The 17664-nt window shown below is 34.2% G+C and overlaps 1 protein-coding gene and 1 long non-coding RNA gene across 3 annotated transcripts; one reads left to right on the plus strand and one right to left on the minus strand.

Annotated features, from left to right (window-relative positions):
- The first annotated feature begins 4150 nt into the window (after positions 1–4150).
- LOC140007725 (uncharacterized) lies at positions 4151–11031 on the plus strand. Of its 2 annotated transcripts, XR_011815098.1 has the most exons (4): positions 4151–4332; positions 5452–8327; positions 9194–9279; positions 10936–11031. It is a non-coding gene; the product is annotated as an uncharacterized lncRNA (long non-coding RNA). The 2 variants fall into 2 exon arrangements; XR_011815097.1 differs by lacking the exon at positions 10936–11031 and having other exon boundaries at positions 9194–9375.
- On the minus strand, positions 5189–12151 carry LOC113689823 (potassium transporter 5-like). The gene is made up of 9 exons (XM_027207613.2): positions 11770–12151; positions 10945–11170; positions 9211–9459; positions 8499–8537; positions 8035–8295; positions 7899–7951; positions 7415–7529; positions 7055–7309; positions 5189–6440 (listed from the first exon to the last, which is right to left on the minus strand). The coding sequence occupies exons 1-9, from the start codon at positions 12007–12009 to the stop codon at positions 5365–5367; spliced, it is 2514 nt and encodes an 837-aa protein (XP_027063414.1). The 5' UTR covers positions 12010–12151; the 3' UTR covers positions 5189–5364.
- Positions 12152–17664: the final 5513 nt, after the last annotated feature.

Genomic DNA, 17664 nt, shown 5'->3' on the forward strand with positions numbered 1-17664 from the left:
TACAAGCAAATAAATTTAGCTCTTGTTACAACTCTTGTTTAACTAGGAATTCATTTCCAATATTACCAAATCTCATTCTCATGATGAAATGGCCTAAACTATACTAGTTTTCTCTATTCTCATGGTGAATAACTAGATCTACTATTGTTCCTTCATGAAATGCAAGTTTAATCCATTTAAGTGTATCTCTATTCTCATGAGTCTACTACTTAATCTCTATTTATGTTGTTCCACCATTATTACCAACTTTCATTGAATAATAACAACTAATAACTTGCTATTAGTGATTAAGTAACAACAAGTGATAAGCATGCATAAATAAACAAGTTAATACAAAATGTAACAAGTGTAAATGATATTTAACTCATAGCAAGTAGTCATAAGTTTCATCTACTCCCTAAATCTAGAAGTTTAGTTACTCATATGATAAATAACAAGAAAGAATATAGATTCATTGCATGAACACATATTGAATCACAAGTAAAAAGATAGCTAAAGAAAGCTTAGCCAAGAAGTGAAGAAGCTCCCAATGATCTTCGATTTCTTCAACAAAATAAGTTGTACAATGAAGTCTCCAATTGTTCTCACAAATTGTTCTAGTTAGAGAGAACAAGACAAGACTTAAAACTAAGCTCTCATGCTAAAATCTGATTAGAACTACTTCTAATGTCTTATTCTCTCTTTCTAATGATTCTTACATCTCTAGTGTGAAGAGAATCAAAAAGTGATTTTTTTTATACAAGATATAAAGCTCCTTTTTTCTTTCAAAAGATCCCTTGAACATGTGTAGCCGAAATTCTTGTCTGGAGTAGAGCTGGAAAGTAGTGTGAAAACAGAGCTATGTTTCAGAGCTTTCGACCATGCACATGCACTTCTGTATTTTGACATTTTGACAAGGAAAATGACTGAACTGGATTTTTTATGTCTTCTTACCAAATGTAGATATATCTCTTAACTTCAAAATGGTATAAAAGTCACTTCAATCCGATGCATGTAACTTAAGATATAGCCGAAATACCATGATGTGTCAAATCTGGAAAACTTGCATTTCTTTTGTTCTTGCTTGCATTTCATCTTTGCACTTCTTGTCTTCTTTAAACTATTTCAAATTATCAATAATCATCCAAATATATTCTCAATTCACTTCCTTTGATGATTAAATCACTAAACCTACAAAAACATGAAGTTTTCACCATTAAAATCCATAGAAATGAATTTTTAATCACTTAAATCACAGAATGTACATTTTCATTAAAATCCTAGTTAATTAGCTATAAAAGTGACTAAAACACATCAAAATTAACTAATAAAACACACTTAAAAACACGTAAGATATATACTTATCACAAACGAACACTTCTACCACTTGGGTTGGGTCAAACTTCGGCAACACTTCGGATTCGACGAAGAAGCTACTGCTGTTGGTGATAATGCTACTTAGGGAAGAAAAACTGGAGAGTGAGCGACAACTATGGGGGAAGGAAAGGAGGTTGTCTACTGCATCAATTGGTTGGGTTCTTTTTAGTGAACTCCATCCTTTTTTTCTTGATATTGGTTGGAAAAGTTGAGAAAAGGGCATGATGGAAGACGAAAAAAAGGAAAAAAAAAAAAAGAAAAAGATGGAATTGCTTTTATGTCCTTTTTTTGGTTTATAACACTTACAAAAGATGAAATCACTTTTGTGTCCCTATTTTTTTTAGTTTGTAACACTTACACAGTCATGCTATAGGAGGGTGATGTTCACACTCCTAATACACCGTCAAGTTTTTTGATTCCATCACCGATTTTACGTAACTAAAACATAGTTTGTAGTTTAGGGATTTAAGTATCTCATTTTGAAGTTCAGGGATTGAAGTGGGATTTCGTGTATAGTTTGAGGGAACAAAATTGAATTAACCTTTAATGAAGGGTATAAAACAGATTTTAGAGTATAAAATAATTAGAAATGTCAAACACAACAGATATTTTGAGATAACTAAAAAAGAGAAAGTAGAATCTTTTCAATGGAATGGAGAAAGTACATTGCAAAAGTTAGTATGATCCTTAACTTGGTTCACAAAATGTTACGAGTCTTACAATCATTGGAGCGCCTTCAACTTGTCGTGATTATCAACTTTTGAACATATATCCTAATGTTATAAACGTGTCGTGGTTGTGGACTTTTGAAAACCAAATATATATCCTAATATATGATGCCAATTATTGAATATGCAGGTTATGAACTTCATTAGTTAAAAAAAAACCCAATTTGTTGAGATTAACTAATGTGGTTTTAGACATAATTACCCTTACTACTTGTATACTTTTTCGATTCATTTAACTTCTTGCGCACAAAAAAAAAAAGAAAAGAAAAGAAAAGAAAGAGAACATAAAACAGAGTTTAAAAAATACCAAAATTATTTAGGACAAACAATAAGTATGAGATGTCGTTTAAAAGATAAATTAATTTATATATATTGACAGTATATACACTATTAAATTTGAATGCATGACAACTAATCTAAAATAATTTAAATTTTATATCTCTGTTATGCATTCAATTGTGATAGTGTATACAAAATTGACTTTTAAAAGACTGTTCTCGAAAAAAAAACATGGGAAATTTGCAAAACGTTTTATCACATTTACAAATTATCCTTTTATTGTACTCATTATTTACTTAAGGTGTACAACCAATCAAAAATACCGTAAACTTCATTTAACCTGAACTATAAATTAATTGATACAAAGGCTAGCATAAAGTTTTCAGTTCATAATTTTGTTATCTTGTTAAAAAAATTTTCTTATATGGTTCGTATTCAAATTCTATCCATTTTCATTTCAATTTATTTATCGAACTTTTTTCTTCGCACAAAAACAGAAAAGATTTAAAAGCATGAAGATTATTGATGGATAAAAATCCAAACTAAATCATGCCAAAAATAAGAAGAAATGCCTTCTAAGAGAATTTGGAAAAAATAATGTGAAATTCCAAATAGTGAGTGTGTGGTATTTGTTTTTACAGAAAACAAGGCAAAAAAGGGATATACATATTATAACTAAGGGCCTGTTTGGAAGCTAGTTTTTTGGCCAAGTTTTTTACCTACAGGTTTTTTAACAACTTTTGCTACAGGAACTCCAAAAAATCTTCTCAAAATTTTTTACCTACACACTTCAAAATACCAATAACACAAAAAAAAAAAAAAATCAACACACACAAAAAATTCCTTTCCCTTTTTTTCTTCCTCCACCCCCATCCCAACCCGCCACCACCACCGGTGTCAACCACCACCGCCGTTTTGTCCCCCATCGTGCGGAGATGCACATGGCTTGTTGATGGCTATGGAGAAGGCGCATGCTGGGGAAACAGCAGGGGGGGAGGGGGGAGGGCTGGGGAAAGGACGGGGGGTGGTGCCTGGGTCGGGTTGGGGAAATGGTAGAGGGGGGTGGCGGGGGGAAGGGGTTGCTGGCAGAGAGGGGGGGCGGGGAGAGGGGGTCGCGCTGGGGCAGGGGGGAGGGGTCGCGCTGGGGCAGGGGGAAGGGGTCGCGGCAGAGGGGGGTGCCGGGGGGAGGGGGTCATCAAGTTGGGAAAGGGCAGGGGGAGTGGCAGGAGGAGGGGGTGGCGGGGCAGAGGGGGGTGGCGGGGGAGGGAGTGGGAAGGCAGAGGGGAGGAAAAGGGGAAAGGGTGGAGAGGGGTGGCGGGAGAAGGGGTCGGTGCTGGGAGGGAACGGGGAGGCTACACAGAACGAAGAAGAAGAAAAAGGAAGAAGAAGAGAAGAGAGAAAAGAAAAGAAAAAGGAAAGAAAGAAAAAGAAAAAGAAAGAGAAAGAGAAAAAGAAAGAAAAAAAAAAAAGAAAAGGAATCAAAAAAGTTTTTCATTTTACAAAAATTCCTACAAAATTTTTTACCTTACAAAAACTTCTACAAAAAAAATTTTCACCTTACAAAAACTTCTACAAAATTTTTTCAAAAACTTCTACAGTGCACTACAGTAAAGTTTTAGACAAACTCCCAAAAAACTCAGGTTCCAAACAGGCCCTAAGATAAATAAATACTTGAGCTGCAATATCAATTCTTTTATTTCGATCAAAACATCTGACCGTTACATCAGTATTTAGTTTTTTTTTTAATTTTCACTAACAAATTCTGCCCCCCCCCCCCCCCCTAAAAAAAGGGCATAAAAACGTCATCGTAAATCTCGTATGCAATTCACGCCTTCAGTAGGAGAAAAACCGCAAATTTCCCTTTAGGGATACAATATATGGACAAGTATAAAAGACCTCACTGATTCACGCCATCAATTGACCACATTTTTCCTATGCAATTCGAGCGACATGAGTTGATCAACAGCCGGTGAGTCTCCTCCGTCATATAGTAATAATATAGTTATTTTTAAGTGATAGTCCAACACATGTTTGATGAAAGTACTGAACCGAATTCTTTACAGTTATGGCTGTTTTTGAGGTGAATAAGTAGATTTTGCAGAATCCCATTTTGATTTTTGTAGTCATCGGAGACTGATATAGATATTTCTTGGGCATTGGAATTTGAAGAAAATGCTGTTGAGAAATTGAAAAAAGAATGTATGGAGTTGATAAATGTGTAGTACCAACACCTGAATGGAGTTTAAGGGCTGATTGGTGGTTTCAGTGGAAAGTGCCTTTAGGTGGGCTGCTGTAAAATGGGATTGTGGATGTGTTGCTAATTTATATGTTTATTCATTCATGTTTGTTGCTCTGTTCTATTGTGAATGTTTCCTTAGAAAAGCTAACACTGTTTCCTATTCCACAATTCACGATTTGGGATAGTGCTGATTTCCAAATGCTTTGAGTATTTGGCATGTGGTGACAAATGCATGCAGAGAGGTTTCTGAGAAATATTTCACTTCTCTTACTAGAGCTAATCTGTTTTAGTGATTTATAAAGAAGGAAACTTGCATATGTTGCCCTCTTTCTTTCTTTCTGGTAACGGTTTTGTGCTCTCGGCTGGAGTTGAGGTTAGCTTTGTAATGCTTCTAATATGGCCTTCTGATGATTATTCTGCCTTAATTGAAGAGCCCCCTCAATGTTGCATCTGTTGATCTAATGTAAAATTTTTCCGGCTTGGTTCTGCATTTTCCTTACTTTGGTAATCCATGTTGATTTTTAGGATTTTGGTTTCAGCATAGAACCAATCTTATTATTTATAGTCAATATCTTCCTTAATGTGGTAAAGTAAAAAAAGAAGACGTTTTGATGAGCAAATATAAGAGAAACATCATCATACATGTGTTATATTGTATTACATTGGCTTGAATCTTGGTGGAGTCAATTAGAGTAATTGATCACTTTCTCCTTTTCATGTAGTTTTCTACAAAGGAGAGCTGTTATTTAGTTTTTTAAGAAGTTAAACCTCATACACCATTCCAACCTTTAAAAGCCGAGTCCTAGGAATTTCCAAGCGTTTCTCCCCTTGCCTGACATTCTTCCGCAGGAAATTGTAGGCATAATTGACGACAAACTTCTTCAAGAAGGATGATTCTTGTTTTGCCACCACTTCTGCTTCTCCAAGAAGATAAAACACTCCTTGATCCATGGCTCTCTGCACAATCTGTAGCTCTTCTTCAACCCCCAGATGGTTGGACACTGCAACAATCTGGGTTGAGGAATTGGTTGATTTTGCGGCATTAAATGACTGGATGGAACTTGCTGAGACTCGGGGTGCACTTTGCTGTACCTCTGGCAGCGATTCCTTGACAGGTACAGTGCGTGAACTGGATCTTTTAGAATTTCCATCTTTCATCAATAAACCTGAATCTTGGATGTTTACTGGATCAAGCATTTGCTCTGCACGCGCATCTTCAAGGATAAAATGCTCGTGCCTGATGAACTCCTTCAAGTGCTCCACAAGCTGCTGCTCGAACACATTGGGCTCCTCAATTCTGTCATTGTATCCATACCTCACTACACAACGAAACACCCGATAATCTCTAGGCTCAACCTGTCGAAAAAGAAACCTTTCCTCCAGTGGCACTTTACTAATTGGAATAGACTTTATGGAGACCAGCACTACGACTGAGTGAACCGATGGAATGTTAGAAATGAAGTGGGGAAATATTGGTGGAATACCCTGGACGAGTTCAGAATACAGAAGTCCAATTCCAGGTACTCTTTTTATTTCTGGGTTTTTTGCCAGGTCTTTCACATAATCACTCGATACCTTGTTGTTGAGCTCAAACATGTACCGCTCCTTGTAGACAAAATGCCAAATTGCCATAGTTGTCATCAAGAAGAATGAAAATGTTATAGGAAGGTAACCACCTTCTATGAATTTGGAGAGCACAGATGAAAGATATATGGTGTCTGTAGAAAAAAACACTACAAAGAAGAGAGCTATCCACCATATGCTTGCCTTCCATATGAAAGTCATAATTAAAGTAACCAGGGTACTGGTTATCACCATTACAGAAACCACTGCAATTCCTGCATCAGAAAATCAGTTATATGTTTCACTTCTCTCCCGGATATAAGACAGCTTCTTAGTGCTTACTTTTACTTATTTGATGCAACAGAAAATGTAGGACTATGCAAATCTAAAGGAAACATGTTAAGAAGCACCACCATTCCTTGGCAAGTACTGTTTTTCTGAAAAACTGTCTTGTTTGTTTTAAATTTTGAGTACAGACAGAGAGACATACACTTGCAAACTCATATACTGAAAAATATAAAGTATGCTTGTAGACTATGTCTGTTTCCATGTGTGTGTGTATATTGGATTGCGAAAAAGCCAACCACCAATAACAAATCATTTATAGTTGCAAAAGATCCATAAAATTTAGAGCAACATGCAATGATTCACCTTTTATAAAATAACATATATAATCTTCCATTAAACATAAATCTGATAGGTAAAGAGATCGTAGAAGTGCAAAATATCTGAGTTGTGGATTTCTAAAGTTTAGAATGCATGAACACTAAATAGCCGATGTAAATAAATGCTGAGACTTATGTAAGTTGATCACATCCAGTAATATAGTGAGAAAGAGTGCATATTGTTTGATTCAGTTAATCCACTATCCAAAGTTTATGGAGATTACCATAAGCATTGCCAATCTGCTCTGTGGTTCTGAAGGCTGCAGTTACTATAACACAAGCCACCATGATGAAATGGTTGAGCTCAGGAATATAAACCTGGCCTTCATACTTGGCAGAAGTGTGAACAACTCTAACCCTTGGGAAACAACCTAGATTAAGGGCCTGAGAAATAATTGCAAAGGCTGCAGATATCATAGCTTGACTGGCAATAATGGCCGCAGCAAGAGCTATAACGAATGTGGGCCAATAGATTGAATCTGTTTACTCCAACACAGAAATCAACCATTTATAGGGGTGTTAACTCATCAGGTCTCCATATAATTATGTGATTAGCTCTCACAAAACTAGCACTAAGAACTTGCCTGGAACTGAGTCATAGAAAGCATTGCGGACATTTTCAGGAAACTTCGAGAGGTATGCAGCCTGACCTATATAAGTTGCCAATAGGGATGGGAACACCACACAGGAGAAACTGATCTGCAATATTATGATAAAAAAAAATTCATAGACAACTCCATTGTTAATTAAGCACACTAAAACAGTTGGTGCATCACAAAAATTGTAATTCTATCTTTTAATAATCTTCCCATGTCTGGTCTGAACATGCAGTGTTTTGCCTCACACGGTTTCTTTTACAAACTTGGTATGAAATCCAGCAAGCAATCACCTTTAACTTTGGTAAGCCAAGAAGATATTTGTAGAGAAGAAAAATTCAGAACTAGGGTGATCATTTTCTTGCCATTTTCCATTAAGCTTAGAAATTAGAATTACATTCACAAAAATTGTTTTTGTCTTGCATAGCACATGCATGTTTGCTGGTGAATGATATATAATTGACTATTATACCTGAATGGCCCTCACGCTAAAGTGACTCAAATCAGCAAACATAGCTTCAGTGCCTGTTTCATGTAACTCTTTACAAGTAAGGATACAGTAGCCATACATGGGAAAATGAACACGAGTTATGTGGTTAGCCTCTGACCTGTAATGCATAGAACAACTCCACCTAGGGATTTCCATCCTTTCTTACCATTTCTTCTGAAGTAATCAAATATGTATTTTGGATTGAAAGCACGTAGGACACCAGGGTCATGCTTAAATAAGTTATAGACGCCTGTCAAACCTACGCATAGGAACCACAAGCAGATGGCTGGAGCGAATGAGAAGCCCACCTTGTCCGTGCCAAAGCGTTGAACGGAAAAAAGAACAATCAATATTGCAATTGATATTCCAACAACAGCATCTGGACATTCAAAAGGTTCAATGCCGATTCAGGTAACTGTGTGCTACTTGGAAATGAAAGATTAAATTTACTAAAACTTGCGGAGCATCAGGTAGTAGAATTTGCAAGTTGATGTTAAAGAACATGTTAGTGGGTTTCATTTTTTTTTTAAGTGATTGTTTATAGAGGCAAGGCCAAAAGGAAGTCAAATCAGTAAAACTTACCTTGATTGAGGGATGAGATCCCGCTCACAGCAGAAAGAACTGCAAGAGTGAGGACAATTGACATCCTGTTAGTGTCATGTTGCAAAATTAAGGACATTGCTTGAATGGCGTAACATTTTTCTTGCTTGAATGGCGTAACATTGCTTGAATCGTCCCTTTTATACTAATAGTTTTCCAGGACTCAAAAGATTAACATAGTAACGTTAATGTCAGCTCAAGTCCCCCTGTTTGTAAAGGTTCACATAAAAATTGCTAAGTTACTTAAATGCCTAGTTAAGACCATGGTATTCTATTAAAGTTTTGCTACCATCCTACCACTATATCGTCATTTATTTTCAATTCTCCTCATCAACTCCAGCCTCATTTACTTTTTCATCCAATTTGTTCAGTTCACCCAAGCTCAGACTCTCTTTGATGAATCCCATGGTTTTAATTCCTTTTCTTTGTGTCATGATGTATTTATACTTTAGACCACTTTCATACTCGAGGAATAATTGCACTTGATCACTGGGCTATTCCAGGTCATTCATGTGAGGTAGACAATTTTTTTTCATGCATCACAACATGAGATTTTTCATTAATTAAATTGTCAACAAAGAATGATTCACGCGTAGTAAGCGTGTAGTTAAAATTCTTTGTTGAAAGATGAAGAAATGAAAGTGAATGTCTCATTTGTGCATATATGTAATGTGCAGAGAAGCAGAGCGGTGACCTGAAATGCAAGGAGTGAGGATCCCATCACCAATGACCATTGAAGTTCCAAGGATGGGGAGAAACACAAGTATGACTTTTGCTACTTTGCTTCCTTCAAGTGTTTCCTTAACCTTTTGAGCCCTTCTCAACTGATTGGATGGTATATCCAGTTTGTAATTTGAGACTTCCTTGTCCTCTGGTTGTTGGTTTGGAATTAGGCTTACCTTTGCATGTCTACAGATTAAGGAGTACAGCGCAAATGTCCCCCCTGCACATAGATGTGCACCATCATGTTCAAATTAGTAATTGACCATTGACTGGATTGACCTCAGTATTTGAGAAACAAGAGCCATTCCGGGGCAGTTTTCCCCTCTTACAGTCTCATGAGTTTTTTTTAAAAATTTTAACCTGATAAATTATATGCAATCCAATAACAAAAAGCACGAAAATTGACAAAGATCTAAAAAAGTTTCTAGAACATAAAAACACTTACTAGAATTTCAAGAATTAGACAGATAAAAGGTTGGTTATAGTCAAAATCACATACAAAATAGTTTTACTAAGGAAAATTAATACGTAGACGAAATAATGTGTATTGATACTCGAAAACCAATCAAACATGATCATTTAAGCACAATTTAAGAAAATGTTTATAATATTACATGAAAAAAAATAGTAAGTACACCTATGTCGAGCATTAATACTTATCGCCAAATAACAATAACAATCATTTTATTTATGCGTATACATTATCAGATATCTTTCCTGTCTTTTTTGGCTTCCAATCTAACAAACTAAAACCTTGTATTGTAGACCGAAGGGACTCTATTGTAGATAGTCTCACGTCAAAAGCATCCAAACATATAGTCTACATCAATCATCTCACAAAACTATAGATCCCTCAAGCCTAGGATGAGGGCAGCAGCTGTTATCAGATGGATCGTTCCTGAGTTGTTTATTGTCAAGATTTGGTCCAAAAAAATTATACGGTTCAAATTACTTTTTGTACCTCATTTTTAATGTGTGTGGGATCCACAAAAATTTATTCTAAAATTATACATTATGCAAATAAAATTATATCGTGTGTAAACAAAGTTATACGGTGTGTAAAATACACAAAGCCGCTAGAAACGCTTGCAGAGTGCCCGTGGTCCATCAAGCCTGATTCATGTAAGAGTCAAAGCGAAACAATAGGGTAGGGGACCTAAGGGTAGACCCAGGCTACAGAAAATTGCCTTCTACCTAAGAAAATGACCCTGCTTAGGATTCCCTTTCATAACTCACAGTTTTTTGTATGAGTGTTTCGATAAATGGACTCTGCGAAGACACTTCAAAAGCCGGCAACTTTTGAAGTGCTCCGCAGCACTTAACTACTAAACCCCCCAAACCCCCCCAAGCTTAGGATTCCAAGCACGTGGTTTTGTGCTGGGTTGGCAAAAGGTATCTTTCAACACATAAGAAGTACAAACAGCATCTTACCTAACAAATACTTTTCTAATCTTGATTATCTTAATTAATTATAATTAGCAGTAGGAAAAATCAATAAAAACAACCACTAATTGCTATCATTTTTTTTTATTCAAACTGCTGACCATTACCATTGTCGTTTGCCAACAAGACTATTCTGACACACATGATCGATGGCAACTGAGTCATCGTATAGATAATTAATCATCATAATATACAAAATAAGCTGGAGGATTCACCAATAAACAAGCACTAATCATCACTCTTTTTTCTGTAGACTGCTTACCATTTCCATTGTCGTTTGCCCACAAGACTATACAGACGTATTTGATCAGTGGCAAGAGAGTCATGGTATAGATAATCAGAGACAACACTCCAAGGAGGTCATCGTTGTTATGTATTCCATCAGGAAATGTACTGGAATATACATATAATGGGGAAGTCCCAATGTCTCCGTATACTATTCCTATGCTTTGGAAAGCCAAACTCAGCGTCGTTTTCCATCCCAGATGCTGTACCATGAATTTGATAAATACGTATTAAATACCAGATTGAAGTATATAATTTATTTTGGTGATATATATATATGCTAAAAATTAGCTCGTTATTATAGAATTTCCAAAACTAAAAAACCCTTCTCGACTTTTATGTTTCTTGTTGTTTGATTTTGATATTAACTCATTTCAATTGGAAAAAAAAGAAAAGAAAAGAAAAGCTAAGGCTGGTTTTTGGTTATGCCTTTCTTATAAGTCAAAAGTTTGCCTTCCTTTTACCACTTAAAAGTGAAAAGCAGTTGAACTTAAAAACCAAATTTTAGAAATAAATTTTTAAACATGTTTCAAAAAAACATGATTTCTTAATTGATTGAAAAGAAAAGCCAAAGAAATCAAGAAGAGGTATTAGGTAAGTTATGAGAAATGAAGCACTTCAGATGTTACTGAACATAAATATAAACTTTAGAAAAGTAGTCAAATCAAACATAGTTACTATATTTTAATATGGCCTTTTCCACATCCTTTTTTTTTTATAAACTGGTTTTTTAAATGGCAAAGCAAATAATTAACAGCAACAGATTAGTGGAGTAACAGTGATAGAATTTGCTAGTACAAACCCTGTTGCCGTGGCCGCCGCCGGTATGTTTGCCGGAAACTGTGCCGGCCTCCAAGTTAAGGGAGTCGACACGGCGGAGCTTAGTCCACGACAGTTTCCGGTCCTTGAGGCTGTTGGCAGTTGGTTTTCTGGTGCTTTGCTCATTAATCTCATCATTATCATCATCAACTGTTACACCTTCAGTAGGTGTAGGTGGAGGAATAGAACTCCCCATCTCAGCTTCCTTCGCAGCTCCACGCATTTTTGCAAATATGATCAGCCCAGATGAAACCTCCTCAAGTATTGGAAATTGGCGAGTTTTTCATGATTCCACGACTTGGGTTTTTATAGGCTGGTATGGAATATGATGCCACGTACCATAATATAATTATATAATTTATAATGTACTCTGTAGCTGCTTAGATCTTTCCCAAGTTGTCGGCCTAATTTGTATTTATTCCTCCAAAGTCAAGAAAGAACATATGAATTTATCTCATGCAGCATTGAATCTGGCTAGTTTGTTCAATCCCCCAATCATTTTCCTCCATGTCTCGTACGTGTTGGCCGAAGCTAGCATGAGTCTCCATGTCTAACTAACGCATGTCCTAGGTTCCTTCCCAGTTCCTCTCGAGAATTCATTATTGCCAATAATTTATTGTTAACAGGTTGCTGGAATACGAAACTTGCTAATAATCCTACTATCATTATTGCTATTATTTAATGGATTAACACTTTTACTAGTAGCATATTCCCTTTTACTTTTTGGGCACTGGCGTTTTGTATTGCGTTTGTAAATTTCTTGATTTCTTGCCACAAAAGGACAGACAATATATCATAATTAATGTGTTACTATAATTCATACATCTTGCCATCAGCTGGGAGGCTCATTGGCTTGGTCTATATTCTGTGTTTAGTATGTCAATTTAGATTTCTAATTTATGGTTGGATTGAAAGTGATGATAATGTATTTAAGCAAGTTTTTATGGGCCAAATACGGAGCTCTTGATTCAAGAATTAATTGACATTGATTTGTCTTCCCGGAGTTTCTGACTTTTACAATATAAAATTCCCCTACAAAATGATGAAAGCAAGAGGACATCACAGATTCAGAAACTGATATTGTATTTTAGAAAGAAAAAAATATATGCATATATACATACACACATATATATACATATATATTTTTCATTGTTAAGTTTAGAGTTAATAAATAAGTTGAGCATTTGGTTGTGTGTATATTCTTCTTCTCTTCCCACATTTTTTATGTGTTAATATAGCTTTTGTTGTGCATATTTTTTTGTGACAACAAGTAGTATTGTTATTGACAATTAGAACACAAAATTAGTCCTAGTTGTGGTAGAGATTTGAAAGAAATTCTACCATGGTTATTTATTTGGTGATTGGAATGGACAAGAATAATCAAACAAAGTTAAGTTCATTGTCGGATTTGAATTGGTTACAGTTCGTAGAATCCAAGTCATCAAACAGGTAAGTTGATTCTTGATCCTATTTATCCATTGTGTAGAGATTAGGTTAATGGTGAAAATTTTGGAGTGATGACTACTTATATTAAATATTGGTCTGGTCACATGTGTTGGAAACAACCAATGAAAAGATATCTTTGGCGATGCCACTTAGGACAGATTGTTGATGCATATCGTGCGAATCAGATGATAAAAGAGGGGGAAAAAAAAAGACAAGATTGTTTTTTTCAAATTATGAGAAGTCAATGTCTGATATGCTTTTTCAAAAACTTGTTAGTCATTCTCATGTGCATCATACTTTTTGGCAAGATGGCTTTGATTTTATAGTAGATATAGATCCTCATTATGGTTATATTCCAAAATTTGGTAATACTTGGGAAGTAGACTTTGACAAAGACAGGTATGTAGATGATGGAGAAATTTATGAAGATTGTGACTCAATTGATGATTTTGGATTGCATACATTGTCTGGTACAATTTATGATCGTGATTTTGTTGATAAAGAAAAAATTTGTTACGAGAAAGAAGAAAAAGAATTTTTTGATGAGGTAGAGAAAGAAGACATTGTAGAAATTATGGATGCATATGGAGATGAAAAATTTGTGACTCAAAAGAAAATTTCATATGTGGTTGAGAAAGCAAGTGAAATTTTTGGTGAAAATGATAATGTGACTGACGATCGTGAAGAGGTAAAAATTCTGAATTTCGTGTAATTGATGAATTATTTGAAGCAAAAATTCAAATATTTGAGTTTGTTAAGATCAATTATAAAGTGGATGATTTAGTTGAAAATTGTTGTAGTGCTAAAATTGAAGTGGTTGTCAATAAAAACCAAATAGAACAAGATTGTTGTGGCGTTGAAAACATTGGTAGTGACAACCATGATTTTGTGATTTTAGGAGATTTTTCTTAATGTGGATGAATTAAATTATGGAGTATGCAATGAAGTATGGTTGAACATATTTGAATTTTTTTAATAGATGTGATCAACCTAAAAAATTATTTGAGAAGTATAAATTTCATCCATTACTATGTGTGAAGATGAAATTGAAAATCAATTGCAAGTTGGAGTTCCACGCCATCTATACAATGATAGAATTTTTCATGGAAATTCAAGCTCAAAATGGCAATAGAGATGACCACAATGAAGAGTTTAGTTTAAACGAGCCAATGATAGAAACTAAACCAAGCTATTTTATTACCTAATTATTTTAGTTTCTTTTTTGTCTCTAATCTTGCTAAATTTAGTTTCCATATTAGTTTAGGAAATCTTAAATCAGTTCCAAGTAAGCTTCGATTTGCAATTGTGTTTGTTTAGAAAGTTCTATAATTTATAAATACTAATACGTTGTTACTTGAAAAGTTGAGTTGAATTGAGACATAAGATAGAGGGAAAGCTTCTAAGAATTTTATTTGAGTTGTAAGAGAAAGAATACAACTTGATATTATTATTGTTGAGTTTTGAGTTAATAAATACATAGAGTATTTGATTGTGTGTTTTTTTCTTGATAAAACAAAAGCCAATATTATTTAAAAAACTAATTGAAAATCGTCCAGCATGATTTGTTTCACAAAACAATCTTCACTAATGGTAGAAAATACATAATATATATATATATCTGATTTGAAAAATCATTAGATTTAATAGAATTATAAAATATAAAAAATTATACTATAAATCACGAACTATCAGATTTGACCAATTGCACAAACTGTTTCATAGATATCTATGTATATCTATTCCCTTAGATTTGCTATCCAACTAGTTTAAGTTCAAAATTGATATTAAGATCTGTCAAGAAGACTCAAAAAATTTCAAATCTATCTAATATATAAATTTGAAAAAAACTCTTAGATCTAAGAAAAAAATTGCAAAAAATGAATAGAACTCTCACTAGGATGGATAGCATAGGAGAGAAGAAAAACTCGCACTAGTCAAATATTAGGAGGGACAAAATTTCTACTAAAATATTCTAAAAGAATCTTCATTAAATATAAAATAAAAATAGAGAAAGAGGAAGGGAGACCTTAGTTTAAGGCCAAAATCTCCCTCCTACAGAGAAATAACAGTAGATGAAAGGTTGAAAGTAGAAAGAACGGATGAAAGTCTGATTTGATTGTGTTTTTATTCCTCTCTTCTTCTCACATTTTTTTTTGTTTGTGTTTAAAATTGTTTCCGCTATACCTTTTTTTTTTTTTTTTTTTTTCTTTCTGGGCAACATGTTTTCGCCAATTCTTGTAGTGACGAGGGGAAGGACAATTATTTGGAGTTTGGTAGGGCTGGCAATTATTTGCAGACAAGAAGAAAAGCACGTGACTCCGTGAGAAAAGTTATAGTATTTGGACTTTCTGCTCTTTTAGATGAAGAGGCTCACACTTAAATAGGTCCCACTTTTAAAAATTCAATGACGCAAATTATATCACAACACTCCGTCAGTGGCATGACATAAAAAATTCAATTTTTGAGAATCAGATCTGCCAAGTTTTGGACTTGGATGAATCTGCTGGAGATTTGGCTTGTGCGTTGCAACTTGCAAGGTGAGGCTATTTTTGCCATGAAGAGTGCAAAATAGTACAATTCCAGCACTGGTGTCCAATTGACGCGTTTGACTTGACTCCGACGCAGACCCACTCACTTTGTTGCTGCCCGGATGACATTCTCACGAGTTTGGAAAGGAAGATCCAGAGCTGAAATCTCGTGAATTTAGGTATGCAATGGATATCTATGAATATTTTTTTATGAATTAATCTTTTCTAGTGTACGCTGTCAGTATTAAATGAATAATAAATATTTAAAAATTTAATTTAAAATTCAATTTTGTACATATATGTCATAGATCCAACGGTGATAGTGTATACACTGTCAGTGTATATAAGATTTATTTATTTTTTATTATGTAATTATGAAAATTTAATTTTTGCACATTTGTCATTTATCCAATGCTGATATAGTATACACTATCAGTGTATATAAGATTTACTCATTTTTTATTATGTAATTATGATTTAAATTCAGAAACAATAAAAACATATGAAATTTAGAATAACAAAAATACAATTCAATCACCATTTTCAAAACATAGAATCAATATTCAAGAATGTTGCATACAAAAAATCATGAATAGAGAGTACGAAATGTCAACAAATAATTCTTGAAATTTTTTTTATCTATATTCACCATTGGAGCTTGCATGTGTTTAAATCTTTTCCACTATATCTTATAAGCACTAGGGGAGAAGCCTGCGCAATGCGCTGGGAGTGAGTACCTGTTTATAATTTATTAAGTATCATAAGATTAAGAAAGTAAAAATTACTATCAATATCGGTAAGAAAATTAGAAAGTATAATCATTTTTAAATGCACAAATAGAATCAAATACACTAATTTGTTTAAGTGGAGAAGTGTAAAAGTAACCAAATGGTCATTTAAACACATAATACGAATTTTTACAAAATTTACTGTGAAAACATTTATAAAAAAAAATTTTGAATCACTTTCGTCCTTGCAATTGTAATGATTAGAAAGAAAATCAAACAACTAATTATAAATCCTTTATTTTAAGATTGAACTATTTCATATTGTAAATTATTTCTCCCAAAGTCATCAACAGACAGGAGCCCCTAGCCATAAACTATCATATGCTTAGACATTTAGGAATGTTTGGTGTGCTTTTGTTAATTAGTGCCTATTTGTGTTTCCCCTTATCACTGCTAAAACATGTTTCACTAAACATCTCTTATTTATTACAGTGATTTGCAGGGCTCCATAAGTCATACTAATCAAAGCAAAGGCTGTGCTAAGCTAATGAACAAAAAATTTAGGGTTTTTATCAGTTTACCCCCTTTAACTATACCCCAACTATCAGTTTAATCCCCAACGTTAATTTTTAGTCACTTAAGTCCTTGGACTAACTGTCAAACAGTTAGTCCAAGGACTTAAGTGACTAAAAATTAACGTTGGGGATTAAATTGATAGTTGGGGTATAGTTTAAGGGGGTAAACTGATAAAAATCCTATTTTATAATTCACGTAAAAAGATATGTTTAGATCCAACTTAATTATAAATGGACAAATATACCCATAAATTGCCCCGCTAACTAACTAAAGTTTGGTGAAAATTTTTATGACAAAAATACCCTCTCCTTGTGCTTTAAGTATAAAACAATGATTAGAAAGCTTTTCTCTCCTCTATTTTCTTAAATTGTTTACAAAATTTTTTATTTTGCATAATACCTTGTCAAGACATTGCAAATATGATGATATCGAAGTATGGGATTTCATAACCTGTTTGCACGTCATCAAGCAAAGACAATTTTAGAAGGAAAATTTTATAGTTATTCCATTATAAGGTCTATTTTTTCTCAAGTGATATGTTACTAAAAAAAATTTCCCTAGTGGCCCTTTTCTTTTCATAATTTTCCAAATTATAAGAAC

Source organism: Coffea arabica, chromosome 5c (assembly GCF_036785885.1).
Source record: "Coffea arabica cultivar ET-39 chromosome 5c, Coffea Arabica ET-39 HiFi, whole genome shotgun sequence".
Taxonomy (NCBI): domain Eukaryota; kingdom Viridiplantae; phylum Streptophyta; class Magnoliopsida; order Gentianales; family Rubiaceae; genus Coffea; species Coffea arabica.